The sequence below is a fragment of the Suillus plorans genome (assembly GCF_016647745.1).
Source record: "Suillus plorans strain S12 chromosome Unknown HD556scaffold_22, whole genome shotgun sequence".
Taxonomy (NCBI): Eukaryota; Fungi; Basidiomycota; class Agaricomycetes; order Boletales; family Suillaceae; genus Suillus; species Suillus plorans.
In genome coordinates this window covers 203615-231131 of record NW_024537406.1, presented here as the reverse complement: position 1 = coordinate 231131, position 27517 = coordinate 203615, and the positions used below count along the sequence as shown (strand labels likewise).

The 27517-nt window shown below is 48.7% G+C and overlaps 10 protein-coding genes and 1 non-coding gene across 11 annotated transcripts; 6 read left to right on the top strand and 5 right to left on the bottom strand.

Moving 5' to 3' along the window:
• Positions 1–526: 526 nt before the first annotated feature.
• Positions 527–599, bottom strand: HD556DRAFT_t58. Its single transcript has one exon. It is a non-coding gene; the product is annotated as a tRNA-Val (tRNA).
• Positions 600–684: 85 nt separating this feature from the next.
• HD556DRAFT_1365100 (uncharacterized protein) lies at positions 685–2972 on the top strand. Its single transcript, XM_041302752.1, has 2 exons — positions 685–1031; positions 1080–2972. The coding sequence occupies exon 2, from the start codon at positions 1081–1083 to the stop codon at positions 2671–2673; it is 1593 nt and encodes a 530-aa protein (XP_041161243.1). The 5' UTR covers positions 685–1031; position 1080; the 3' UTR covers positions 2674–2972.
• HD556DRAFT_1526733 (uncharacterized protein) lies at positions 2973–5441 on the bottom strand. The gene is made up of 12 exons (XM_041309317.1): positions 5062–5441; positions 4986–5006; positions 4722–4927; positions 4467–4669; positions 4238–4415; positions 4151–4184; positions 3954–4096; positions 3823–3903; positions 3712–3774; positions 3557–3654; positions 3103–3495; positions 2973–3048 (listed from the first exon to the last, which is right to left on the bottom strand). The coding sequence occupies exons 1-11, from the start codon at positions 5384–5386 to the stop codon at positions 3381–3383; spliced, it is 1467 nt and encodes a 488-aa protein (XP_041161242.1). The 5' UTR covers positions 5387–5441; the 3' UTR covers positions 2973–3048; positions 3103–3380.
• A 693-nt stretch (positions 5442–6134) lies between these two features.
• On the top strand, positions 6135–6916 carry HD556DRAFT_1235583 (uncharacterized protein; the record flags this gene model as incomplete). The annotated part of the gene is made up of 5 exons (XM_041297759.1): positions 6135–6263; positions 6318–6427; positions 6479–6518; positions 6574–6701; positions 6751–6916. The coding sequence occupies 5 exons, from the start codon at positions 6135–6137 to the stop codon at positions 6914–6916; spliced, it is 573 nt and encodes a 190-aa protein (XP_041161241.1).
• A 1235-nt stretch (positions 6917–8151) lies between these two features.
• On the top strand, positions 8152–9708 carry HD556DRAFT_1365077 (putative 26S protease regulatory subunit 6B). The gene is made up of 6 exons (XM_041302751.1): positions 8152–8337; positions 8393–8512; positions 8568–9179; positions 9231–9340; positions 9397–9490; positions 9541–9708. Exons 1-6 carry the CDS (start codon positions 8190–8192, stop codon positions 9660–9662), a joined length of 1206 nt encoding a protein of 401 aa, XP_041161240.1. The 5' UTR covers positions 8152–8189; the 3' UTR covers positions 9663–9708.
• A 573-nt stretch (positions 9709–10281) lies between these two features.
• On the bottom strand, positions 10282–12142 carry HD556DRAFT_384502 (uncharacterized protein). Its single transcript, XM_041310448.1, has 2 exons — positions 11747–12142; positions 10282–11695 (listed from the first exon to the last, which is right to left on the bottom strand). Exons 1-2 carry the CDS (start codon positions 11996–11998, stop codon positions 10727–10729), a joined length of 1221 nt encoding a protein of 406 aa, XP_041161239.1. The 5' UTR covers positions 11999–12142; the 3' UTR covers positions 10282–10726.
• A 1137-nt stretch (positions 12143–13279) lies between these two features.
• HD556DRAFT_384429 (uncharacterized protein) lies at positions 13280–15117 on the bottom strand. Its single transcript, XM_041310447.1, has 2 exons — positions 14739–15117; positions 13280–14687 (listed from the first exon to the last, which is right to left on the bottom strand). The coding sequence occupies exons 1-2, from the start codon at positions 14988–14990 to the stop codon at positions 13719–13721; spliced, it is 1221 nt and encodes a 406-aa protein (XP_041161238.1). The 5' UTR covers positions 14991–15117; the 3' UTR covers positions 13280–13718.
• Positions 15118–16230: 1113 nt separating this feature from the next.
• On the bottom strand, positions 16231–18055 carry HD556DRAFT_384039 (uncharacterized protein). Its single transcript, XM_041310446.1, has one exon. It carries the CDS (start codon positions 17556–17558, stop codon positions 16287–16289), a length of 1272 nt encoding a protein of 423 aa, XP_041161237.1. The 5' UTR covers positions 17559–18055; the 3' UTR covers positions 16231–16286.
• Positions 18056–18736: 681 nt separating this feature from the next.
• Positions 18737–22170, top strand: HD556DRAFT_1442206 (RNA helicase; the record flags this gene model as incomplete). Its single annotated transcript, XM_041306422.1, has 9 exons — positions 18737–19362; positions 19420–19902; positions 19952–20014; positions 20062–20108; positions 20159–21125; positions 21180–21463; positions 21516–21634; positions 21684–21789; positions 21839–22170. The coding sequence occupies 9 exons, from the start codon at positions 18737–18739 to the stop codon at positions 22168–22170; spliced, it is 3027 nt and encodes a 1008-aa protein (XP_041161236.1).
• A 250-nt stretch (positions 22171–22420) lies between these two features.
• On the top strand, positions 22421–24003 carry HD556DRAFT_1235455 (magnesium transporter NIPA-domain-containing protein; the record flags this gene model as incomplete). Its single annotated transcript, XM_041297748.1, has 6 exons — positions 22421–22504; positions 22561–22651; positions 22771–22846; positions 22894–23054; positions 23102–23393; positions 23442–24003. The coding sequence occupies 6 exons, from the start codon at positions 22421–22423 to the stop codon at positions 24001–24003; spliced, it is 1266 nt and encodes a 421-aa protein (XP_041161235.1).
• A 155-nt stretch (positions 24004–24158) lies between these two features.
• Positions 24159–27424, top strand: HD556DRAFT_1519149 (peptidase M24, structural domain-containing protein). The gene is made up of 24 exons (XM_041309121.1): positions 24159–24400; positions 24457–24525; positions 24580–24661; positions 24714–24745; positions 24796–24827; positions 24880–24931; positions 24979–25125; positions 25175–25312; positions 25366–25541; positions 25594–25647; positions 25705–25904; positions 25952–26013; positions 26060–26115; positions 26164–26185; positions 26235–26275; positions 26332–26431; positions 26482–26491; positions 26550–26590; positions 26642–26648; positions 26700–26746; positions 26797–26823; positions 26874–26918; positions 26965–27086; positions 27136–27424. The coding sequence occupies exons 1-24, from the start codon at positions 24175–24177 to the stop codon at positions 27295–27297; spliced, it is 1950 nt and encodes a 649-aa protein (XP_041161234.1). The 5' UTR covers positions 24159–24174; the 3' UTR covers positions 27298–27424.
• The last annotated feature ends 93 nt before the right edge of the window (positions 27425–27517 follow it).

Sequence of the window (27517 nt, the reverse complement as noted above, 5' to 3'; positions counted from 1 at the left end):
ACATAGTAGGTTTTATAACCTCAATTTACATCTCCACATTGGTCCAACACTTGTGTGAGTCAGTATGACTACCGAATGACGGTGGCCGTGTGCATTCTGTGCAAGCCAAGTATGTGACTTCACAATGGGTAACCGGTAATGCACTTAATAGAAACATTCCCTATTATCCTCTATCCACTGGCACACGATTGCCAACGACACAATAGTCGCAGGAGCATTTGCGCATGCCGTCAAAATGGCAGAGTATATGGTAGCAGAGGTAAGGAAGGTGCCATATACATGCACCTCTCAGAAGTTTGTGCGTAACGGCAATACATCCAATGCAATATGAATATAAGTAATATGGAGATGATAACCTTGGAATCTGGACTCGAGCCTAAGTGTGATGAGCATAGAGTCAAGACAATCTGATCCATATATGCATCGGCAACGGTAACCAATATTAATGACGGTCGGGGATAATTTTGCAGACAGAGATTTGCCCAAAATGATCACAGAAGTTACGCACTTTGTGTGCAAAAAATGATGGTTCAACTGAGGGTCGAACTCAGGACCTTCTGTGTGTAAGACAGAAATCATAACCACTAGACCATTGAACCGACGAACATTTTGTAAAACCCTGCATCATGTCCTTTAAACTCCATAGCTTGAATCTACGTCAATTACTTACTTCGCTTCCTTTAGTCTTGACAGTAACGTATGCGGCAGGTCCAGGGGCATCGTCATCCGTTAGATGCATTGAAACGGAGGTACAGACCCGCTTGAGAAAACTGGATTCTAATACACAGGATCCACTGCACTGGAATCCCGGTGACGGGTCCCCATTTTCCCCAGGTAATTGTTGTTGGGGGGAATCGATTATCGGCAACAAATTTTCCAACTCTCAGCTTGGCACTCATTCGACCACTCTCTTTATCAAGAACCCTAGACGGGAGCTTTACTCGCTGTTAAGAGTTTGTTCTATCCTGGCGATCATCTTGTGCCAGCGTCACTGGTGCATGAAAGCCTGTGGACTTATCGTCAGCTCGTGAGTACGTCGGTCCGACTATCTCATATTCGGACGTTCTCACAAGAGTAAGAATGCTGTCACCTTTGATGGTGCTCTGCTGGCTCTACTCTGGTGGAGGTCAGCGGGCAGGTATTCTAGCTCAACCTGTTCAGCATGCCGAACGGCAGGTGGGCCATACTTCGCCATCCATACTTGCAGATCCTGGCCTTATAGGTGTCATTTTAACTTCCTCACCTGCTTCATCACCTACAACCTCATCTACCATGTCCTCATCTACTTCGTATCTCATGACATCAACGGCCAGCGCATCAATTCCTTCATCGACATATAGCCAGTTCTCGATTAATGCTGTCAAGAATATGACGACATGCGCTCCGGGCATCATCACCTGGACCTATAACGGTTCATCACCCAACATTTTTCTCTCTATCACGAACGTCAATGTTCTTGATCCCAATCTACCGCGTAATCCCACTCGCCGCCAAAATACTGCTAAACAAATCTCCGTGACATTAACAAACACTAGCGCCATCTTGGACAACTGGATATGGCCTCAAGTGGACCAGCCACAGGGCTGGTATGCCATACAAGGCTCTATAGCTTCGCTCAACGCCTCTTCTGCTGCTTTTTTCATTAGTAATGGATCCGACACGGCTTGCTTGCTCTCGTCCTCATCTTTATCGCCAGGACCCACTAGCCCTGTAACCGTAGTGGATACCTCATCAGTGACACTCGGTGTTGGCAAGATCATGGGGATCGTCGTCGGTAGTCTAGCAGGGCTGATTGTTCTTGTTTTGGCTATCGCATATTACCTTTGCCGCCAATGTTGCTCTCCAACTCGTGGCAGCAAGCCAAAGCAAAGCGTGGGAAAAAGGTGGAGTTCGCTGAAATCTAATGACTCAGCTGCCAGGTCACCAGCGGGGGGCAATGGTGACTCTGCTTGCTCCCGCGGTCATTCGGAGTCGATGGGTGAAATATCCATTGTAGCAGATAGTGGCAAGGTCATCTCAGAGACCACAACACCACAGGGTTCAGACGAATATCACGAAAGTCGTGGGGAGGAGGAAGAAACACACCCTCACTCGCCAGGGGGAATGATCCCTGTGGACACAATCCATAATCCCTTGTCGCATTATAATCGTCGCATATCTGTTCACTCCCTTCAACATTTATATTCCTTCCCAGATCCATATGTCTGTGGTGACGCTGGTCGCACCCATGTCACCTCTGCGCACTATTCGAAACAAAGCTTCGAGCTGCAAGCAGCTAGAATACGATCGTCCATGGAAAGCTCCGCATACCTGCGTAACGAGCGCTTTTCGTTGCCAGCTCCAGCTGCCTCCACTCCGCACACACCCACATCTCCTAGCCGAGGGCGGGACGAGTACCCACCTTCTCCTGAAGCTGCAACCTCGAGCAGGCGCCCGCCTTCAATGGGTGTTGTGTCCGTTCGCCGCAATTCTCGCAAACCTGTACCGCACTATGATCCCTCAGAGTTTCGTGACGACTTACATAACGCGGTAGACAGTCAGTCAATGATTACCGCTGATGAATCATCATATTCGCACGGCACAGAGTCACTATCCCCGCTGCATGCCATGCCAGGGCTGTCCCACAACCACATTCATTATCTGATCCCTGACATGCCACCAAGGAACGAATAGGCTGTGCATCCATCCCCCAATGACACCCATTGGCATGCGTTAGTGCTTCATGTTCCATGTATGTAGAATTTGCATATACACTACGGATGCATCCGCATCGCCAATCTATCGCATGCTGCGCATGATACTTCGTGGACACATACAACTGGAGGATGTTGTAGCTATGTTTTGCTCCTTCGAGAACTAGGATGTTGCGTCGTTATCTTCAATTTCAATTACCCGATCCACAGGTTGTAGTGATGGATGTATGGTGCTAATATTATGAACGTTTGCTTCGACATCACTGTATCCGCAAGGAAGGGGTGAGGGCATTTTGCTATCCTCGACGCGTGCAGAGCAGGTTGTCGCTATCAGCAGGGTTTCATATAGACCTCGCTGGAAATTACCGATAAGATTTGCGGAATCAGGCAACAGAACTTGTGGGATCACCGGAATGGCTTGCATCGAGGCATCGGACCCACTTAGCGAGAGGATTGGTACCCTGAAATTTCCTTTGGTTCTATAATCTAATCATAAGACATAGACATATGACGTCGTCTAAGATATGTGGCGCGAACATGCAGGTGCGGAGATGGGCGACGTGATGTAGATCGATTAATATCCAGCCTGATCCTTTAGATGCGGGCATCACAAACGGCTAAGGCTGATGCGTCTATAGTAAAGTTGGGCGTAAGGCAGCGATAACATTCCATGTGTTTCGTTGATCATCATGACCATCCGTTTGAACTTCGCCGGCGCAAGGGTAGTGGTATTCGTGGACGCGCTTCCAAATCTTGTACTCGTTTGGGATTAGAGAGTCCGACTTTTCGTATCTGAGCGAGTCTGTGATGTGAATGAAGGTCAAACAAACATTACGGTCCGCAACAGTGATCGGATACGATACCTTCTTAGGCCAGCCCATGCTACGAAAAGTGCAACAGCCGACGAGAGAGTGGACATCGCCATGAAGGCATAGGGCATCTCCTCCATGTGACTTTTCAACTGGATCGGGGAAGAGCGTCAATACGGGCATCAGAGATCTTGTGACGAGTGACTGACGTTCATGCCGAATAAACCTGCGATCAGGGCTCCCGTACCAATTCCCATCGTTCCGATAGATACCTGACATATCTTAGCTTTACCTCACTCGCGTGGGACGAAGATGCTCACTTTAAGGTCCAATGCAAGTAGTGCGTTCCGGTTAGAGTCTAAGATGAGCTCTACAATCTCCTGAGTAGATTGGACGTTGGCCTGTTGAGGACGGTAAGGTTATCGGCAAAACGGTGTGCCGAAAAATCCACCTCGATGTTTTCAGCTTCATTGGCAATTTCTTCTACTTGTTTGGAGAAAAACTCAAGAAGTACCTCAAGTTCTTCGTGTTCATGCATGTTGCGCAGAACACCATTTTTCTTGTCAGTGAGATACATAGCATCCAAATCATCATCTTGAACATAACAGGTTCGAACCTTCACACTATTACAATAGTTGCAATGCTAACCTTGTTCGAGTACTTCTTCCAGAGCCTCTTGGACCTGGAATGGGAATGAAAAAAATCCCATGAGGAAGACAATAAAAAAAGTCGTACGAGCTTAGCGCGATTTTTGAACGCTACCAAACGTCTTGAGTAGTGCAGCAGGCGTTTGAATTTGTCATGATTGATATCGTCCTCGAGCTCCGCCAAGAGACCACCTACGAGGTTACGGATGAATACCATCTCGGCTTCTAGCGCGCTGAGAACCGAGAGAAGGATTGACTCGATCGCTCTATAAAACCTCAATGCAGCCCGGAAATGATCAAATTGCGGGAAAACCTACCTGAATTCGTAAGGTGCGCCGCTACCCCGGGCCTTAAGGTTATGCTGAATGGGGTCAGTCGATACACGTAAAATGTTTGATGGAAAAAAGACCTCGAGATGGTACAGGAACACAGAGTGAAGACGGGAATCATTGGACCCATAAGAGTCAAACAAAACCACAGTATCGGCCTTGACTAACGCCCGTATGTGAAGTATGTTAATCTGGACATCGATGTTATAACTAGGCCACAAACATTTACACACGAAAACGCACTAGAACAGCTCCTTTGCGAATAAGAATTGTAGGAACAAGGTTGGGTATTCGTGAATCAATCTTCCGTAAATCACGAGGCTTCATTAAAGTTTTAGTAAGGGTCCAGCCCAAATCCTGGACTGCAAACATAATCTTTCTTACGTTTAAGCGATGTTCGTTGCACAAGTCAGACCGTTTAAATTGACCTGATATGCTCTTGATATTGCCTAAAGCGACAGGTGTGGTCATGCAACGAGAGGATTGGCTGAGAAAATGACAAGGTACCCGCATGATCCAAAATAGTGCCTGTGCCTCCGTAAGCTGCAAGAAAGAGGAGATAGTCGAATGGGAGAAAACGTACAGCGTAACATGAGATCTGTAAGTTGCCTGCCTTTCATGACTTTCTCAAGGATAGCAGCTTTGGCTATTTCCTCCTGAGTGTCAGACATTCCAGACGACTCCTGAACTTTCGGCCGAAAGAAACTCTTCCATGAGGCTAGATGAAGATGTCTGACGGATACGAGTAAGGCATTGCGAGGAATTGACCGCTGCTGAGTTGGAGAAGGAGAAGTCCAGAGCGCGTGACTTTGATATCGTCTACATTGAGGAATGAGCTGTGGAGCAGAAGATGTTCGGCTCAATCGCATCACATTGCTGGTACGCACGCGCCTGAGAGTTGTATACATTCACAGACGCAAATGGAGGAGTCAAGTGCAGATTTGTGTCAAAGTCTCCAAATGGATTCGGACAAAACCGTTACAATTAATTCGCACAATAACCAAAATTACCAAATAGATATTTACTTTTAATGATAATTTGAAATTCTCCAACCTTATTTGTCACACCAAGTGTGACAATAAGCTGTGCTCAGTAGTCAGGTCCGGGGCCCCTGGTCCTCCCCCATCTGACCCCAATATTTGACCCCGCATTCTTCCCCCAGGTCGGTACACGTTCCGCGGATATTTCACCATGAGGCTAGCGCCAGCAGCGTCGCATTAATCTGGCATGTGTAAACATTTTCGTTCCGAATTTTAACTAGTTTGTCAGCTCTTTTTCAAAAATTAGCCGATCTATCACGTCCACTGGACGTCTCTAGGCTTTTACGTTTTCAGTCTACTTCAGGTGATTTTAGACCTAACCAGTGGGCCCCAAGTATTCATCCAAACTCATTCTCGGCATGTGCTCTCGCCATTTTGAGCAGATAGGGCAGACCCACAATCAGTAATACTTACCTTGAGATGAGGCAGAACAGATCAGATGAAGATCAGACCGCCATCTGTTGAAGTTCTTTTTCAGGATCTCTCTTCGGTCACGGATCTATTACATACCCATTCGGTTTGCTTTGCCTCACCTCTGTTTTCCTCTCCTTATTTTATACCATGTTCTCCCTCTGATACTTCATTCTATCCCCACCCCTCCCCACCCCACACCATTATGTCTGATTCCCGCAGACTTTTGGAAGCTGCAACTGCGCTTTCTCAACTTCTGCGTCAACACTCCATTGCCCACGCCTTCTATGGAAGCATTCTCACTGCCGTGCTCTCTGATAGCCCACGTTGCGACGTGCGTAGACTATGTCTTTGCTACCCACACACGCTCGTACTGACACGCTTCCAGGAAATATTCTGTATTGTTGAAGGGGGCTCCACGCACCCCTTCCGTCGAGTCAGACAAGCCATTGTGGGGAGTGAGCATTTCACAACCACGCACTCTCCGTGGAGCAACCGGTAGAGGAGTCTCCTACTAGTATGGTATTTCTTGTAACCGAGTCTGCCTAGCTTGCATGCTACGTATCGTCAGGTCATCCCAGCCATTGAGGTGAGCATCTCCTTCGATACGTTTGATGATGCCGTTGATAACAGCGGCTTTGAAGATTGAGATCCTGCCCGCTGGCGAGCATGGACCCCGACGACTGGATGGTTCCACTATCATGCAATTACAAGGCATCCCTTTCTTGACCCTGTCCGAGTTTGTTCGGGCAAAGCTAAAGGCTTGGACAATGTAGGCCACTACTATCCCACAGTCTGGTAGATCAACTCATTCTCCACAGACGCGGCTCAGACCGTGATGCTCAAGACATCATTTACGCATTATGCCGCTACTGGAATCGATTGGATATCAATCGCGTTCCTGAGCAAGATATGAACCACTTCGTAACTGCCCATCGCACTGCGGCCCTATCCTGGGCAGCGCTGAAAAGAAAATATGGTTTATGAAAGCGCTGAAAGCCATGAGGCAGGGTGGGGTGCCTATCGGATTGATACTGATTGCGAAGTTGGTCCAAAGGGGTAGGGACTTTCCGCTCAGAAGCGTAGCGTCTTGTAATATATCTTTGGAATTGCAGATGCGCAATTCCACGCGGCTATGCCGCTGAGTCTATTCTGTTCTGGGGAACTATATCACGGCTGCACAATTTTCAGGGCCTCTGGCTCTCGTAAGTCTGGTTCGTACATGATATCATACTATGAATCATACACATGACATATGCCATGATTGTGGTACGGTGGCTCTCGGCAAGTAAGGGAGTTCCGCTGGTGACAGCAGCGTGTCTTCACCAATCTAGTCATGAAATGGCGTCAATTCAGGGTAGGGAACGCCTATGAATTCCTCGGGGAGCGGAGTAGATATTCAGGAGATACAATTGTATAGGCTCTGCGTTTCAAAGGTTCGTCCAGCGGTCCTGCGCACCCCGACATTTGAATTTCTACTCGTCGGTGGTTGCTGAAGTCGAGGATCACTCCGCCGGCCAATGCTGTTTAGCTTCTCACGTTATCATATAGAAGAGAAGATCTCCGGAAGAGTGCACATTGACCTGGGCCAATAGCCCAACACACCGTCTGCCACGAAGTCAATAGTGATTGTAGCAAAATCGCGGAGATTTGAGGACTTCGACAGTATGAATCACCAGGGAGCAGGTAATCGGGCTTCATCGTTCAAGTCTGTCCAAGCCGAAGAACGTCCAGTCTGAGTATCGTCCGTCTCTCACGCAATCACCCGATACCAATCGGCTGATTTGTGTTGTGGAATGAATGTGATTAGTGCCAGTTTTTGTGGGCCTGGAACGGAGAAGGGATGAACCCGACCAAACCCGATCTTCGTGTTCGATCGTTCTATCAGAAAAGTGAGAACATTATCAAAGGGGATAAAGACTGAAAGCTGGAGTACTGTTGACGTCTGACCGTGACAAGAAGGGGTGCGAAGCAAGAATAATCCAAACCATTCATGGCTTTTGAGCGGTAATGATCATATAGAAAACACAGGGTTTGCTTCCCTCCCATCACTATTGCTGATTAATATTACCGGGACAAACATCCATGGAATATAGCCTTACCATTAATAAGTGTATTGAAAGGAGTCCCGGCGTGAACAGAAGAAAAGTATAGAAACTCAGAGCGTGAGAAACATGGTGTGACTGCATCATCGTGACGTGACTGTATCGCGCAAGACGCGTAATACGTTCGCTAGAGATCCTTGTCGTTCTCCTTCACAATGCCTACCGTCGTTCAAAAACCTAAGACCCCTGGAGGCATCCAATCTTACTACCAGGCCAAGATTGAGGCTGCTGAACTTTTGATTAATCAGAAAACACAGAACCTGCGTCGGTTGGAGGCTCAACGGAATGCACTGAATGCACGAGGTGCGTTTGGATTGTACTGATTTCAACGAATGCGTTCATAGGGACAAAATCATAGTGCGTCTGCTACGAGAGGAACTTCAGCTCTTACACGAACCTGGCAGTTATGTTGGAGAGATTGTGAAGGTTATGGGGAAGAAGAAAGTCCTCGTCAAGGTGCAACCTGAAGGCAAATACAGTACGTGCTGGGTCTTGAATGATGCTTTATCCTGTTTCGCTCACACACTGTGCAGTAGTTGACTTCGACCCGTCGATCGAGCTGTCCCAACTTTCCGCTTCATTGCGCGTGGCTCTCCGTTCTGACTCTTATACCATCCACAAGATATTGCCGAACAAAGTCGACCCACTTGTCTCCCTCATGATGGTAGAAAAAGTCCCAGATAGTACGTACGAAATGGTGGGAGGTCTGGATAAGCAAATCAAGGAAATCAAGGAAGTTATCGAGTTGCCCGTCAAACACCCAGAGCTCTTCGAATCTCTGGGCATTGCACAGCCCAAGGGTGTTCTTCTTTATGGACCTCCTGGGACGGGAAAGACTCTCCTCGCTCGCGCCGTCGCACACCACACCGACTGCAAATTCATTCGTGTTTCAGGCTCCGAGCTTGTTCAGAAGTACATCGGTGAAGGAAGCAGAATGGTTCGGGAGCTATTCGTCATGGCCAGGGAGCATGCACCTAGTATTATATTTATGGACGAGATTGATTCTATCGGCAGTTCGCGAGGAGACAGTGGTTCGGGAGGTGGCGATTCGGAAGTACAGCGCACGATGCTGGAGCTTCTCAATCAGTTAGATGGTTTCGAGGCTACAAAGAACATCAAGGTTATCATGGCTACGAATCGTATAGGTTTGTGGGTTCTCAATCAGGCATTAGGACTTTCTGAAGGCACCACCATAGATATATTGGATTCTGCACTTCTTCGCCCGGGACGTATTGACCGAAAAATCGAATTCCCTCCCCCTGGCCCAGAAGCTCGTGTCAGCATTCTTAAAATCCACTCTCGCAAGGTGAGATGTCTGCATTCTGTATCTCGCGGGCATCCTTAGAACATGGTTGTTCTTAGATGTCACTGCAACGCGGTATCGACCTCAAAGCACTCGCCGAGAAAATGGGCCAGTGCTCAGGCGCCGAAGTGCGCGGTATATGTACAGAAGCAGGTGCGTACGTTGACGATATTTATCTTCGCGTTTGTTGATCAAGGACGCAGGTATGTACGCATTGCGAGAGCGGCGGCAACATGTTACGCAGGAAGATTTTGAGTTCGCTATTGCAAAGGTGCTCAAAAAGAACCAGGAGGGTAATACGTCGGTCAATAAGTTGTTCTCATGAATGTATTGGGCTTGGTATTTGCATGATCCTTTTTTCCATCCGTGCTACTTGACGGACTTTTGAGACGCGGAAGCGGCACGCGGCTGGAGTCAATTGGTGATCGCGATTGCGTGCCATCAGCCGGCCATTCAACCACCGTGTCGTCTCGGTACAACTATATTTGCTGACAGATCGTTGGTTCTTGCCAAGACATAGATCAATTCATGGTCTCACTGATCAACGGCACGATCATGGATTGCTCGGTCTGAAGATGACATTTTGGAGCCTGTGTGCACATGTTCTGGGGTCGAACGAAACAGCAGATCCACGTGCATGTGACAGTGTGTGACTGGTTTTGAAAAGGGGTGATACGTACCCGTCCTTGCACCCAAACTTGGAGGATATCTCGATCCCAGGATGTCCGCACCAGCATAGGCATCGTTCTGTGCCGGTCTACCCAGATTTGCTAATGGTGTTTCTGGCTAGTATATGTGTAAGTCTGCTTTCTTTCGTATGTATGATCAGATGCTTGGCAGCGCAAATAAGACCACATTCTAACAAGCACTGCAACAATGCTGGGATGTCTGTCACGGCTCTATAAACTGTTCTCCCATCAATCGTTCGAGGATGCTGACCCTAGCGCTTGTGTTCCCCACTGCTAGATAGAGCTTGCTGCGACCCATTCCAAGCCGACCGAGCTCAATCCTACCTCATTGCTGGTAGAAGTTATGGCGCACATCTGGGATACCCGGAGATTCACCATTCTACCAACAGCTCCTCAGGCAGATGCCCACCGCGTTCCTTGACCTTGAGCCCATGTCGATGTTCCAGTGGCAATATGTAGAGTCAAATTCGACAAAGATGACTTTAGTTCGATGAAGCTTGAATGACTTGGGCTTAAATCTGCTGTCTTCGACACTGAGGAGGCGTGCTGGAGCATACAGACAATTTTCAGACGATTTGCGTGGGACTGACTACGTAGTTCGATGGAAGTCATCTTAGCATTCAGAAATTTGCATTGGACTAGCTGCTCTCGTATCTCACAATTGTACTATCAGCCACCGGATATCTACAGATTTCTGCCATCACGGTTTTCTGCCAATAGCGTGCAGATACTCGTCAAACGTTCTCACCAGCCGCTCAATCGGTTGCCTTACAGGCGTCGCACTATCAAACACGTTCGAACCCCCAAGTGTCCCAGTTCTTGCACACCCATCCACCATCACGTTCCCCCACAACACCAGCCAGCACATTGTCCACACCCATCCCATCCAGCCACCTGTCTTATTCCCCGCAACAGCACGCTCAATGACCATCCCAATTCCCATCATTCCAAATGGCAGCATCATGCGCCACATCTCCGAGGACGGGTCGAAAGGGAGTAGTACGAGGTGGTGAATAAACCCAGAGACGAGAAACGCGCCCATGACGCCCCCGATACGCCCAAAGAGTAGATAAAGCGGGTTTCCCCCGAAGAAAATGAACATCCGACGGAACCACTGATGCCAGCGACGGCTCCAGAATTCTCTGAGAGAGGTGGCGCACCAGGGAGAGTCGAATGAGGGGGGGCATTGGTCTGGATGTTGCCTCAATATCAATACGCAGATGACTACGGTGATCTCGTAACCAACTTGGAGTAATGAGTAGATGTTGAATGCGTATAGCGTTGCGATGATGCTCGATCGTAAGTAACGGAGGTGTGGGGGAAGCGAGTCGTCGAAGATGGTACCACCATCAAGAGATCCGAATGTATCTGGAGAGAAAGACTTCATGGCAGAGTGAATCACGCCCGAAAGAAATAAGTGCTTTAGACCAGAGACTAGAACGGATGTAGCAAAGGCCAATCGTGAGGATGTAGGATGTGTCTCAGGCGGGATGTACAGTCCCTGCGACCAGTCCCAGCCACAGCCTCGAAGGTTGCATACCAAATCAATTGTGTCGAGCACTAAATTTCGCTTTGGCACGTCGGTTGACGATGGGCGAGCCGTACGAACAAAAGGTTTCGTCTGCACCGTCCATTCAAGGGTACGTGCTACAATAAGAAACATGGATATCTGAGAGATAAGTTGAACGGTGTGGCAATTAATGCGAATACAGGAACTCACTTGCAGCTGTATATTCAAAAAGGCAAGTTCCGGTTGCTCCATGGACATGTCTAGCGATGTCGCCGCGCGAAACGCAAGGCTCGCGGTGATGGGCCACAACACAATCCGGACTGGCTGCGTTCCGGGCAGCAGAACAAGAAAAGCTGTGGCGAGGCTACACGCGAGTGGTGGAAAGACTCGAGAAGCGAAGGACTCGGTTGTGAGTAGTACCTTAGTTGTGGGGAGACGCAGACCGTCCAGCAAGGGCAGCATTGTGGCCGTTGATCTATAGAGTATGCGGGGATCTGGAGCCAAGGTTCAAACGTTTATAAGGTCTAATGTAAAGCCCCCGTGAATCAAATCATCATCATGTACGTGCCATGGAGTACACGCACATGTATGTGCCAATTGGTTGATCGGGGACATTTCTCCAAGTCAGCGCCGTCGCATCGATGGGCGTGGCAGAGACTGATGGGTCAACGCAGTAACCGCGACAGCGAGGATAATAATTGCAAAGCAAACACAAATTGTGTGATATGGGTGAGTAAGAAGATACCTATATGTTCTTGCGTACGTGGTTGTACCTGCAAACAGATGAGCAAGGCCAGCAGCTGGCAAGGTCAGGCTATCAATTGGCAATTCGGTGTGGGACTACTGAACATTCACGTTGTCAAATTCCAATCACTAGCAGCCGTCGACTCCGTATAGTCCAGAATGTCATTGTTAGGGATTGGACAAATACGGTACGGAATATCGACACCTCCTTGGAGCGGAATTTAAACTCCGTTCGATGTTTATGTCACCAACGCGCCCGCCGCCGCCTAACATCTCACTGGAATGCTGTATGTTCATGCTCTGGCACTCTCCTTTCCCAAGAACTGAATCAATATATGACATAGCAATGAGCTCACTATGTTGCTGCATGGTAGCAAAAAGACTCCGCGACGTCCATGGATTGGTGCTATTAAGGAAGCGTGAGAAACAGTGACAGAAGTCGGTTCTTGGCGCTGTTGCAGACAGCGAGCAAGTGTGAGAAACAGCGAGAAACATTCATACTCCGCTTGGAGGCGCCGATGTCCCAGGCAAGAAAGTAGGCTACCACGGCCCGACACCTCGGAATTTGAGGGTATGAATAGGTATGTAGCAGTCAATGCAATAAAACAACTATATGGTTTTGACAGGTGAAATAAGTACCAGCGCTTCCACCGACGATGTGCATGGGTCACTGACGTTCGTTTCAAGCAGCTCGGAACCAGCGAGGCGGGCCAGTCTTCTGCAGCGCCTCCTTCAAAGCACTGTATATTTTGACTCGGGAGGGGGGGGCGCTGGTTGGTAAACCCTCCCGAGCAGCGGAAGAGGCGAAGGCAACGCACCAAAAAGTTTTCCCCTTGTAAGTCTGCTTTCTTTCGTATGTATGATCAGATGCTTGGCAGCGCAAATAAGACCACATTCTAACAAGCACTGCAACAATGCTGGGATGTCTGTCGTGGCTCTATAAACTGTTCTCCCATCAATCGTTCGAGGATGCTAACCCTAGCGCTTGTGCTCCCCACTGCTAGATAGAGCTTGCTGTGACCCATTCCAAGCTGAACGAGCTCAATCCTACCTCATTGCTGGTAGAAGTTATGGCGCACATCTGGGATACCTGGAGATTCGCCATTCGGCCCGGCTCTACCAACAGCTCCTCAGGCAGATGCCCACCGCGTTCAGTGACCTTGAGCCCATGTCGATGTTCCAGTGGCAATATGTAGAGTCAAATTCGACGGAGATGACTCTAGTTTGAAAAAGCTTGAATGACTTGCGCTTAAATCTGCTGTCTTCGACACTGAGGAGGCGCGCTGGAGCATACAGACAATTTTCAGACGATTTGCGTACGACTGACTACGTATTTCGATGGAAGTCATCCTAGCATTCAGAAATTTGCATTGGACTAACTGCTCTCGTGTCTCACAAATTTAGTATCAGCTACTGGAATATTTACAGATTTCTGTCATCACGGTGTTCTGCCAATAGCATGCAGATACTCGTCAAATGTCCACACCAGCCGCTCAATCGGTTGCCTTACAGGCGTCACACTATCAAACGTGCCCGGACCCCCAAGCAACCCAATTCTGGCCCACCCATCCACCATCACGTTCCCCCACAACACTAGCCAGCACATTGTCCACGTCCATCCTATCCAACCACCTGTCTTATTCCCCGCAACAGCACGCTCAATAATCATCCCAGTGCCCATCATTCCAAATGGCAGCATCATGCGCCACATCTCCGAGGACGGGTCGAAGGGGAGTACTTGGAGGTGGTGAATAAACCCGGAGACGAGAAACGCGCCCATGACGCCCCCGACACGCCCAAAGAGTAGATAAAGTGGGTTTCCCCCGAGGAAAATGAACATCCGACGGAACCACTGATGCCAGCGACGGCTCCAGAATTCTCTGAGAGAGGTGGCGCGCCAGGGAGAGTCGAATGAGGGGGGGCATTGGTCTGGATGTTGCCTCAATATCAATACGCAGATGACTACGGTGATCTCGTAACCAGCTTGGAGTAATGAGTAGACGTTGAATGCGTATAGCGTCGTGATGATGCTCGATCGTAAATAACGGAGGTGTGGGGGAAGTGAGTCGTCGAAGATGGTACCACCATCAACAGATCCGAATGTATCTGGAGAGAAAGACTTCACGGCAGAGTGAATCGTGCCAGAAAGAAATGAATGCTTTAGACCAGAGACTAGGACGGATGTAGCAAAGGCCAATCGTGAGGATGTAGGATGTATCTCAGGCGGGATGTACAGTCCCTGCGACCAGTCCCAGCCACAGCCTCTAAAGCTGCATACCAAATCAATTGTGTCGAGCACTAAATTTCGCTTTGGCACGTCGGTTGACGATCGGCGAGCCGTACGAACAAAAGGTTTCGTCTGCACCGTCCATTCAAGGGTACGTGCTGCAATAAGAAACATGGATATCTGAGAGATGAGTTGAACGGTGTGGCAATTGATGCGAATACAGAAACTCACATGCAGCTGCATATTAAAAAAGGCACGTTCCGGTTGCCCCATGGACATGTCTAGCGATGTCGCCGCGCGAAATGCAAGGATCGCGGTTATGGGCCACAATGCAATGCGGACTGGCTGCGTTCCGGGCAGCAGAACAAGAAAAGCTGTGGCGAAGCCACACGCGAGTGGTGGAAGGACTCGAGAAGCGAAGGTCTCGGTTGTGAGTAGTACCCTAGTTGTGGGGAGACGCAGGACGTCCAGCAAGGTCAGCATTGTGGCCGTTGATCTATAGAGTATGCGGGGATCTGGAGTCAAGATTCAAACGCTTATAAGTATGTTCAATGTAAAGCCCCCGTGAATCAAATCATCATCATGTACGTGCCATGGAGTACACGCACATGTATGTGCCAATTGGTCGATCGGGGACATTTCTCCAAGTCAGCGCTGTCGCATCGATGGGCGTGGCAGAGACTGATGGGTCAACGCGACAGCGAGGATAATTGCAAAGCAAAAACAAATCGTGTGATATGGGTGAGCAAGAAGATACCTATATGTTCTTGCGTACGTGGTTGTACCTGCAAACAGATGCATACTATCTGCAAGGGCAAGGTCAGGCTATCAATTGGCAATTCGGTGTGGGACTACTGAACATTCACGTTTTCAAATTCCAATCACTAGCAGCCGTCGACTCCGTGACGCCCCAGACTGGCCAGATCTCTGACATTCAGGACTCCGTGGACCGTATAGCTCAGAATGTCAGGGATTTGGCCAGTCTCTTCGGAGCGGAATTGAAACTCCGTCGAACGGTCATGCCAATCAATCCCACCAACGCGCCCCCCGCCGCCGCCTAACATCTCACTGGAATGCTGCATGCTCCTCCCCTTGCCCGCTCCTTTCTAAAACATCCATACTCCACTTGAAGGTGCCGATGTTAGTACATCCCAAGAACTGAATCAATATATGACATAGCAATAAGCTCACTATGTTGCTACATGGCAGCAAAAAGACTCCGCAACGTCCATGGAAGTAAGTCCTTGGGTGCTATTAAGGAAGCGTGAGCAACAGTGACAGAAGTCGGTCCTTGGCGCTGTGGCAGATAGTGAGCAAGTGTAGAGAAACAGCGACGGATACAGACACATTCATACTCCGCTTGGAGGCGCCGATTCCCAGACTTTGTCCATGGCATATAGCCTACCACGGCCCGACACCTCGGAATTTGAGGGCATGAATTCGAATGGGTATGTGGCAGTCAATGCGCTATATGGTTTCGACAGGTAAAATAAGTACCAACGCTTCCACCGACGATGTGCATAGGTCACTGACGTTCGTTTCAAGCAGCTCGGAACCAGCGAGGCGGGCCAGTCTTGCGCCCCCTTCAAAGCGTTGTATTTTGACTCGGGAGGGGGGCGCTGGGTGTACAATGATATGTGGTCAATCAGAATATGATTTGAAGTAGAGTTGAGTGAGATATTGCAAAGTGTCCGAACCAGTGGTTGTCCGAAGTTGTGGTAACCGATAGTATCTCACAATTTTAGTATCAGCTACTGGGATATCTACAGATTTCTGCCATCACGGTTTTCTGCTAATAGCATGCAGATACTCGTCAAATGTCCTCACCAGCCGCTCAATCGGTTGCCTTACAGGCGTCGCACTATCCAACGCGCTCGAACTCCCAAACAACCCAGTTCTTGCCCACCCATCCACCATCACGTTCCCCCACAACACCAACCAGCACATTGTCCACGTCCATCCTATCCAGCCACCTGTCTTATTCCCCGAAACAGCACGCTCAATGACCATCCCAATTCCCATCATTCCAAATGGCAGCATCATGCGCCACATCTCCGAGGACGGGTCGAAGGGGAGTACTTGGAGGTGGTGAATAAACCCAGAAACGAGAAACGCGCCCATGACGCCCCCGACACGCCCAAAGAGTAGATAAAGTGGGTTTCCCCCGAAGAAAATGAACACCCGACGCAACCACTGATGCCAGCGACGGCTCCAGAATTCTCTGAGAGAGGTGGCGCGCCAGGGAGAGTCAAATGAGGGGGGGCATTGGTCTGGATGTTGCCTCAATATCAGTACGCAGATGACTACGGTGATCTCGTAACCAGCTTGGAGTAATGAGTAGATGGTGAATGCGCATAGCGTCGTGATGATACTCGATCGTAAATAACGAAGGTGTGGAGGAAGTGAGTCGTCGAAGATGGTACCACCATCAACAGATCCGAATGTATCTGGAGAGAAAGACCTCACGGCAGAGTGGATCGCGCCACAAAGAAATAAGTGCTTTAGACCAGAGACTAGGACGGATGTAGCAAAGGCCAATCGTGAGGATGTAGGATGTGTCTCGGGCGGGATGTACAGTCCCTGCGACCAGTCCCAGCCACAGCCTCGAGCGGTACATATTAAATCAATTGTGTCGAGCACAAGATTTTGCTTTGGCACGTCGGTTGACGATGGGCGAGCCGTACGAACAAAAGGTTTCGTCTGCACCGTCCATTCAAGGGTACGCGCTGCAATTAAAAACATGGATATCTGAGAGATAAGTTGAACGGTGTGGCAATTGATGCGAATACATGAACTCACTTGCAGCTGCATATTCAAAAAGGTAAGATCCGGTTGCTCCATGGACATGTCTAGCGATGTCGCCGCGCGAAATGCAAGGATCGCTGTGATGGGCCACAACGCAATGCGGACTGGCTGCGTTCGTGGCAGCAGGACAAGAAAAGCTGTGGCGAAACTACATGCGAGTGGTGGAAGGACTCGAGAAGCAAAAGTCTCAGTTGTGAGTAGTACCTTAGTTGTGGGGAGACGCAGGCCGTCCAGCAAGGGCAGCATTGTGGCCGTTGATCTGTAGAGTATGCGGACATCCGGAGTCAAGGTTCAAACGTTTATAAGGTCCAATGTAAAGCCCCCGTGAATCGAATCATCATCATGTACATACCATGGAGTACACGCACATGCATATGCCAATTGGTCGGTTGGGGACATTTCTCCGAGTCAGCGCCGTTGCATCGATGGGCGTGGCAGAGACTGATGGGTCAACGCAGAAACCGTGACAGCGAGGATAATCGCAAAGGAAAAACAAATTATGTGATATGGGAGTAAGAAGATACTTATATGTTCTTGCGTACGTGGTTGTACCTGCAATACTATCTGCTGGCAAGGTCAGGCTATCAATTGGCAATTCGGTGAACATTCCGAGTCACGTTTTCAAATTCCAATCACTAGCAGCCGTCGACTCCAGATGTCGGGGATTGGGCCAGTCTGGCGGGACAAAGTATGGGATATCGGCACCTCCGAGCGGAATTTAAACTCTGTTCGATGTTTTGAACGGTCATGTCAATCAAATCCCGCCAACGCGACCCCTGCCGCCGCCTAACATCGTTGCATGTTCATGCTCCGCCTTAACTCTGCCCGCCACAACTCTCTCCTTGCCCACCGCATCTGCCCGCTCCATTTTAAATATTCATACTCCGCTTGAAGGTTAGTACATCCCATTGCCTTCTTCGGAACCGTGATACTCCTTTGATCGTTCACAATCATATCACATCGTTGCTGTCTCTACAATTTCAAAGGTCAATACTCTTCGTCTTTGTCTTGGTTGTGATGCCTTCGTCCGCTTAAGGTTCTTTGTTCTTACATTTTTCCTTGGAGTATTTAAGAAAGTAGTTTTAACACATTCTTTACCTGATTCCGAACTATCCCATTCCTATCAATTTAGGCTCACTCACATCATTCCGACTCCTGAAATTCTGCTACACTCTGTTCTAATCGCTTGCTCATACAACCCTTAGGCTTGTGTCTCTCTTGTTGACTAAAGCTCCGAGTTGCTTGGAGTCAATCGTAATCTGGAGGTTCGAAGAATCGAAGCATCCCAAATTGGCACTACTTGGCCTCGTGTTAGACACGTTGCTCCGATACGAGAGATATACAAGAAACCTACCTAACGGACGAGGAATAAGTACTTTTGGAGTGCCCTCTCTTATTATCCTGGGACCTGTCGCCCATTTGCTATGATCATAATTTGCCCACAGTTGAAAGCCCATGGAGCTTGCACCGATCCCCAGTGCAAAGGATACCATGACGTCCACCTCTGCAAGTTATGTGGTATTTTCTGCACGTCCACTAAGTGCTACGAAGCGCATTTAGCCAGTAAAAAACATCACCGTAAATTGGCTGGCCATGATGGAAGCCAATATCAATGCACTATTTGTGGCACTCCCATTTCTGGTCGCAAGTCTTGGGATCAACACCTCCAAGGAAAACGACACCGCAGAAAAGCAGAGAAGAAAGGTGTACTTCCTGAGATAGCTCCTGCTATTCCTGAGGCGTTCCCTGGCAAGGTATTCTGTGGTATCTGTGACAAACAGATCCCAGAAGGCTTGTGGCCTTCTCATCCTCGATCCCTCGAACATCGCAGGAAGGAGGGTTACACTGCGTTCAAAGCTGCCCTCGAGGAAGCTGAAAAGGACAAACATGGCATCGTTCTCTCGGAAGGACTAGATTTTGGGATTATGGAAAATGCTGATGCTGCGCGAGGGGCATTACGAACTTTGACAATAGAGTCCACGGTGCCCTCATCGCGAGTTACCATTAAGACAGTATCTTTGTCCTCCTCGTTCATGGGCAGGCAATCTCCGTGAGCTTTCTTCCTCATTTGTTGATTGATCACCGAAGCTAATAATTTCGTCGGTAGGTTTGCTATTACAACCACTGCGGAAGGGGCAGTATTAGCATATCGTCGTCCGACTGCAATTGGTATACAGTTTTCAACACCTCACTCAGGGCGCATGGATGATCGTCTCGAAATCATCTTCGAAGACACAGCACTGCGTGTAACCTTCGTCATCGCTAGGCCGCTGAGGGCCATTGTGGGCAGCCAAGCTGATTATGAGTTATTGAAACCAATTGCTCCCTTCCAACCTCGTCGGCAAACTCGTACGCAACCCGAGACGCAGGTAGTGTCGGGTGTCCCTCCAACTTCCAATAACATCATCCCGTATACTATCAAATTGCCTAAGGCGCAGATACCGGCGCCACTCTTAGCTGCATTATCGGAAATGTCATCTGGAAAGGCGCTGGACCACATTAGGAGAGTCTTCCTCCCGAAGGTCATCAATTCTTCAACGTATTCGCGCTACTTTAAGACACTGCTTTGGATAGAGGAGCACCGCATGGAGTGACTAGTTTTATATATTGGTTTATCTCTATTCTCATGAGTTTTCAAGGCATGATTTGGAACGCTACGATATTCCTGATGCTCAGCTAGAACGTCACGGAGTGTATTATCAGTGAGCACACTGATATTTAGTAAGGGTTTGAGCTCATCGTGTTGTAGTTTGCCCGTTCCCGGGTTGGCGGAAAAACGCCCAAGTGTTTTGATTGGTCTGGATGTCCACTCATTTTTCTCTTGCTGTCATTCACCGTGCTCTCAGGGGATCGTTTTCTTGTCCAAAAACATGGGGCTGTCGAAGGCCATTGGTATGAAGGCCATGTCCATTTTGTTCGACAGGCGTCCGTCGGGTTACGATTCGACAAGTCATTTCGTGGCTGGTCTCAGCAACAGCGGTATACCGTACGATTCAAGCTCAACCGCATTCCTATGCGCCGTCAACACCAGGCGCTGGACACCGCATTCACATCCGATAAGTTTTTGTTCCCTCGAAAGGCCCACATTTTACCGCTTGCCCCTCGTCCTGGCGTAGGCCCTATTAGGCCATTTAATGCGTTGATTGCTACGAACCCGCCTCAGCTTCAAGCTGTCACATCTATCCTTCTGCAGCAACCGGGTTCAGCGCCGTTTGCCATTTTTGGTCCCCCGGGCACTGGCAAGACTATAACAATGGTGGAAGCCATGAAACAGCTGCTCAAGCATAAACCAAATACACGTATTCTTGCCACCGCACCCAGCAACTCTGCTGCTGACATCATCGCATCCCGGCTCGCGTCCACCCTCGGAGCTGACGAACTTTTCAGACTTTACGCACCTTCAAGGCCCTTCGACCTAGTTCCAGATGAGTTGCAGCCCTACACATACAAAAAGAGACTGGAAGGCGAAGACAAGAGCTGCTTCTCTGTTCCACCCATCCCAACTCTTAAGGGTTTCAAAGTTATCGTGTGCACGTGTGTCTCCGCATCTATCACGTACGGTATTGGCATCCCCCGCGGACATTTCACGCATATTTTCGTTGATGAAGCTGGTCAAGCGACTGAACCTGAAGTGATGATCGGGATCAAAACGATGTCCGACAAAACGACGAACATCGTCTTGGCAGGAGATCCGAAGCAGTTAGGACCTATCGTTCGATCTAACATTGCGAGGCAGCTTGGGCTGGAGAAAAGCTACCTCGAACGTCTAATGTCGATGGATGCATACGAAGCTCAAAGTGGTCATGGCCTGAGGTGATAGCTCTTGAATTTCTTCCGAATTCCTCCAGGTCACTCATCTACGAGCAGCGTCGTCAAGCTCGTGAAAAACTTCCGGTCACATCCCGCAATTTTGAAGTTTCCCAATGAGCGATTCTATGCGAATGATCTTGAGTCCTGTGGCAACAAGAACATCATACGCGCTTTCGAAGGCTGGAAAAAGCTGCCTTCAAAGAAATTTCCGATCATCTTCCACTCAATATCTGGGAAGGATAATCGCGAGGCTTCGTCACCCTCGTTTTTCAACATTGATGAAGTTACTCAAGTTCGCAAATACATTCAACTCCTCCGAGATGATCGACAGGTCCGAGTGGGTAAGCGAATACACGTACTCGGTGTCGTTCACAATTTACAACGATGCTATAGCTCACAATGAGATTGGCGTGATCGCTCCCTACCACGCTCAATGTGTTAAGATTCGCAAGATGCTCAGTGGCGTGGCTGACGAGGTCAAAGTCGGCAGTGTAGAAGAGTTCCAGGGCCAGGTGAGCAAAACTCAAAGTGTGCGTCGTTCTGTGGCCCATCAGTTACTAGGAGCGACGAGTCATTATTATATCGACGGTCAGGAGTAGCCGAGATTTCGTCGAGTTTGATCTCAAGCACACCCTGGGCTTCGTTGCGAACCCGAGGCGCTTCAATGGTTAGTGGACCGTCGTTTTTGGTAAAAATGATACTCATATCACTCCCAGTTGCTGTGACTCGAGCACAGGCTCTGCTGATTGTGGTCGGAGACCCAAATGTCTTGTCCCTAGATCCCCTCTGGCGGTCGTTCCTGAACTATGTACACTTGAACGGCGGGTGGGCTGGTCCCGGACCGACATGGGACACGACAGAGACAGTAGATGAGAGTGGCGAATATGATCAACATATTCGAGCGGCTGCAATGACGGATATGAATCTTCTTGCTCGGAGGATTGAGGGGGTGGTGTCGGAGAGTGTGCAGACTGGCACGGCCAATGAAGATGATGATGATGATGATCACGACGCAAACTTTGACAAGCCGTGGAGGGAGCTGGAGTAGGCTTTCTTACTGTAGTTATTATGTACAATATTCCTTGTATTTTTCCTTGTAAGGCTTTATTTCTTGCTGTGCTATGAACTGTCTCACGCCGACGGCGGGCGGTGTTAGCACTGCAGCATTTGTCCAAATTGGGTATATACGAGCTCGTCGTAAGACTTGACTTCAAATTCCTCGACTCTTTTTTTGTGCAGCTAGTTAGGACCGCGTCTCCTCTCTTTCGCTTGCACGGTTCACGTTCTTCCGTCACATTATGGTCGAGGACAAGTACATCGGATTGGCTCTGGCAGTCTCCAGCTCGTTAGCCATCGGAACAAGCTTCATCATTACAAAGAAGGTTCCACATGTTGAGCTTTGTTGAATTCTCCGGAAACTGAGTTGTCTTGGATGCAGGGACTTACTGATGCAGGAGCACGAAATACATCTGCCTCCGAAGACTATGCTTACCTCCGGAATCCAATATGGTGGGCTGGGATTTCAACTTGTGAGTCTCACCAGTCGAACCGTCGCAATGTCACTTCATCTGAACGATCGTATAGTGGTGCTCGGAGAAAGTGATACTCATTTCTTACCCCTTTGTCCATCTGATAATGAAGTCCGTAGTCGCAAACTTCGCTGCTTACACGTTTGCTCCCCCAATATTGGTGACGCCATTGGGTGCACTTAGTGTGTTAATCGGGTAAGCATGCTATCGGCGTTAGAACCTCATCAACTGATGTTATCAAGTGCTATACTGGCATCCTTCCTACTCAACGAGGAGCTCGGGCATCTAGGGCGGACGGGATGTGCCCTGTGCCTTATCGGTTCTTTGATCATTGTTCTCCATGCACCACCAGACAAAGAGGTTCAGACTGTGGACGAGATTTTACAATATGCTATACAGCCTGGTCGGTCATAATCTTCTCAAACCGTTGTAACACTGACCGGTTTGCAGGATTCATGCTGTATTGTTTCACGGTTTTCGTATTCTCGCTTGTCATGATATATGGTGTTGCCCCACGCTACGGGCGTTCCAATCCTCTTGTTTACATATCTATATGCTCCTTAGTTGGTTCCGTGTCTGTCATGGCCATCAAGGGTTTTGGTGTAGCCGTCAAGCTCACATTTGGTGGGAACAACCAGTTCACCCATCCAAGTACATATGCGTTCGGCATAGTAGTCGTTGGGTGCATTGTTGTGCAGATGAACTTCTTCAATAAAGCATTGGATACATTCTCTACCAATGTGTACGTCCGTTCGCACATCTTTTCAATGGAATGTTCACCATTCTACAGTGTAAATCCCATGTATTACGTCGGATTTTCTACGGCAACGATAGTGTCGTCCCTTATCCTGTTCCAAGGATTCAACACGACGGACGGCACAAATACCGTTACGCTCATCGCTGGGTTCATTGTCACTTTCCTCGGCGTTCACCTCTTGAATCTTTCACGAAAATCCGATCCTCCAAGCATACCCAACGGTCACACCGCCCTGGAAAGCGGTCTCATGAATCCCCGCATCAGCCTCCAGGGTCGCATGTCTCTTGATGGGTGGGGTGGTTTATCTGAAGTACAACCAGACGGCGCCCTGCAGTCCTCTGGCCACGGCCGTCGTTCGTCACTCTATCGCGCACAGAGCACCGCATTGTTCAATGCCTTTGAGGAGGAGGAGACAGCTGATAACATGCCGCTATCTCAGTTGCGGGAGAGCCAAGAAGAGTACGAGTATGATAGTGATGTAGATGAACGGACTCGATTGCATTCAGAGCATCGGATACAACCCAGTGTCTCTCGAAGTCATAGCAATTCTCCTGCACTGCAGGGCAGTGCACGGAACTCTCCTCGACCCTCATGAAACTAACATAGTTATACCCTCTTAACGGACTACTATAATAGATCTCATTTTCTTGTCTAACTGAGTCTTGTGAGTGTTTGAGTGAACAAGCGACGGTCCGCATCCGCCGTCGGTCCACTGAGATGTGAGAACAAGTTCCTGGTTCAGGTGCTCCAAGATCCTGTAGAATACATGTGGTCTCGATGTAGTCTCTGGGCCTTGCGTGCGCATAGCCATCGCTATCTCTTGACCCCCGTATTTGCTTATACTGTCCGATTCTCCTCTGGTACAACAGCGACCATGGGCGCGATTAAGACTCGCACTGTCAACACTACCGAGCGGCTAGCGAAGCTTCGAGAGTTGTTGAAGAAGCCAGAGAACAACGTCAAGGCTTTCATTGTTCCTAGCGAGGACCAGCGTAGGCACACACAACGTTTCCAGCGGAAGTATTGCTGAATCACCCTTGTTCCGAAGATTTTAGCGAGTATCCTGCACACTCGGATGAGCGTAGGGCATTTATTTCAGGTTTCAACGGTTCAGCCGGTGAGAAGATGCCATCATCTCGGATTGGTGATATCTGATACGAGAGTCATTTAGGGTGCGCTGTCATCACCCTCAGGGATGCTTTCCTCTTCACAGATGGGAGATACTTTCTGCAAGCTTCCCAGCAGCTTGACAGGTACTGTCTTGATCGTTTGATTCTATTCCTTCCTCACAAGAGACGTCCTCAGCAACTGGAAGCTTATGAAACAGGGCTTGCCAGGTATGGTGCTTCGTCCATCATGTTCATGTCTTTTGACTCACTTGAGGAAGATGTGCCCACATGGCAGGAATTTCTCTCCAAAGTCAATCCTTTCTGTCTTTCTGGGACCCTACGCTGATCGAATACCATGGCAGCACCTCGAGCAAGGGACCCGGATTGGCATCGATCCTACGCTGATTTCAGCTGGTACGGGTGTTACCACTTCTCTTCGTTATTGAGCTAACCGATAGCAGCGGATGCTGAAAGTCTCAAGAAATCTCTTGAACCCAGGGGATCTGTGCTTGTATCTCTCCAGCAAAACCCTGTCGATGTCGTATGGGGTAAGGACCGACCCCCGTGTCCTCATAATAGTGTTTTCCCTTTGGACGTCAAATACGCCGGTCAGCATGACAATGACGGTGCATATGTTAAGACTGACGTTTTGAGCAGGAGAGACGTCTCAGAGTAAACTCCAGCGTTTACGGGAGGAGATCACGAAGAAAAAAGCTGTTGCCGCAGTCGTTACGCTTCTCGACGAGGTCGCGTGGCTTTTTAACCTTCGTGGCACAGATATTGATTTCAATCCTGGTAATTGCAGACCACTCTCATACTCATTTAGTATCTCAAGAAATTTTCTCTAGTCTTCTTCGCGTATGCTGTCGTGACCCCAACGGAGGCAATACTTTTTATGAATGACGCTCAGGATCGGCACAGTATCAAGGAGTTTTTGGGTTCTAATGTTGAGATCCGTCCATATGAATCTTTCATCCCTTCTTTGAGGCAGCTCATTGCGACCCTTGGAGCTAACAAAGACAAAGTGAGTCATCGAATGCATGCGTAAAATCACTTTTGATTTTTGTTCGCTTTAGCCCATGTTATTGGGTGATAAGACTAGTCTAGCTGTGGTTGAAGCAATCGGACAAGTATGCACTTCGTAATAGTCCGTGATGATCGCTAACTGCGTTCCCGACTGAATGCAGGAGAATGCCGTTCTCATTCCGTCACCAGTGGCTACTATGAAGGCAATAAAGAATGAGACGGAGATCGAGGGCTTCCGAAATTGTCACATCCGCGATGGCGCTGCCCTAATCCGGTACTTCGCTTGGTTGGAGGAACAACTTAATAGCGGCGTTGAGCTGAACGAAAGCCAAGCCGCAGCTAAGCTCGAAGAATTCAGATCGTCAGTATGGACAGAATTTTATATTGCTGTAGCTCACCTCCTAGTAGTGAGCTGGACTTGTTCCGTGGACTGTCATTCACGACAATCTCGTCTACTGGACCTAATGCTGGTGCGCAAACTCAAATGAGACAAAACACACACTAATCATTGCACAGCTGTGATACATTATTCACCGGACCCGGATGACTGCGCGATCGTCAAGAAGGATCAGGTATGTTGTCCAGATCGACGTGAACCATGCTCATACAGAGAATATTAGATATATTTATGTGATTCTGGAGGTGGGTCTTTCTGTTCACAATGATTCATCTTTTACGAGACCATCCCCAGGACAATATCTTGACGGAACGACTGACGTGACTCGGACCTTGGTGAGCAAATTTTCCGGTGGTGATGAGAAGGGTTTTATCTCAAGCCTTCCTCACAGCATTTTGGCACCCCTACTAATGAGGAGAAACGAGCTTTCACACGTGTTTTGCAAGGTCATATTTCAATCGACACTGCTGTTTTCCCAAACGGCACGTCAGGTGCGTTTGGTCCATTTCCCTTCGGCTTAGCCTGACGATATATCGTTTAGGTTACATTATGTGAATAGTTTGCTTCTGACACCATCAGACCAAATTGTTCATGTTGATTTCACCTCAGTGATTCATTTGCAAGACGAGCTCTATGGCAAGAGGGATGGGGTAAGAGAATCGTTGTTGGGCCTTATTTCAATGTCCTAATCGAATTTACAGATTACAGGTGATTCCTCATCGCTCAGAGTCGTTATACTTTCATGAAGCCTGAATATAGACATGGGACTGGCCATGGTGTTGGTCACTTCCTGAACGTTCACGAAGGTAAGTCAGACTCCTTTTTAGATAGCAGAGGATGTTGACATGCTGCAAAGGCCCGCATGGCATTGGCACCCGCATAGGTTTGCTTCATACTGCACTTCTTAGTCTTCCTGCTCACCCACACCTCCAGCGTACAACAGCACCTCCTTGAAAGTGGGTATGACTGTTTCGAATGGTGAGTGGACTGAGTAATGCAAGGAACGAGCCAACGTTCGCGTTAGAACCGGGCTATTACGCCGATGGACGCTACGGGATCCGCATTGAAAACGTTGTTATCGTCCGGGAGGCTGAGACTCCAAATAATTTCGGGAATGGGTATCTTTGTTTCGAACATGTAACGATGGTGAGCGTCTTCGCATGAATCGCGTCTCGATAAGCTAACGCTGAAGTAGTGTCCTATCCAAACGAAGCTGATCGATTTCTCAATTCTGACCACGCAGGAAAAGGAGTGGCTCAACTCGTATCATGCGGAGACGCTGAAGAAGGTAGGACCTTTGCTCCGTAACGACCCGCGCGCTCTTGAGTGGCTAGAAAGAGAGTGCTCTCCTGTGTAGAAGATGATCCTTTTAGATGCGGTCGTTTAATCTGCCTCCAAGAAAAATTTTGTACATTAGCGCTTTCAGGAACTTGAAGGCCAAACCCAGTCGGGACTTATCAATCATTACACTTATTGGAACACCATGAGATGGACGAGCAGGAACCATTTTTTCATATCCACTCATTATGGGACTACCGATGTCCCGTTCGGGTCTCAGGAGTCAGGCAGGAATCTGT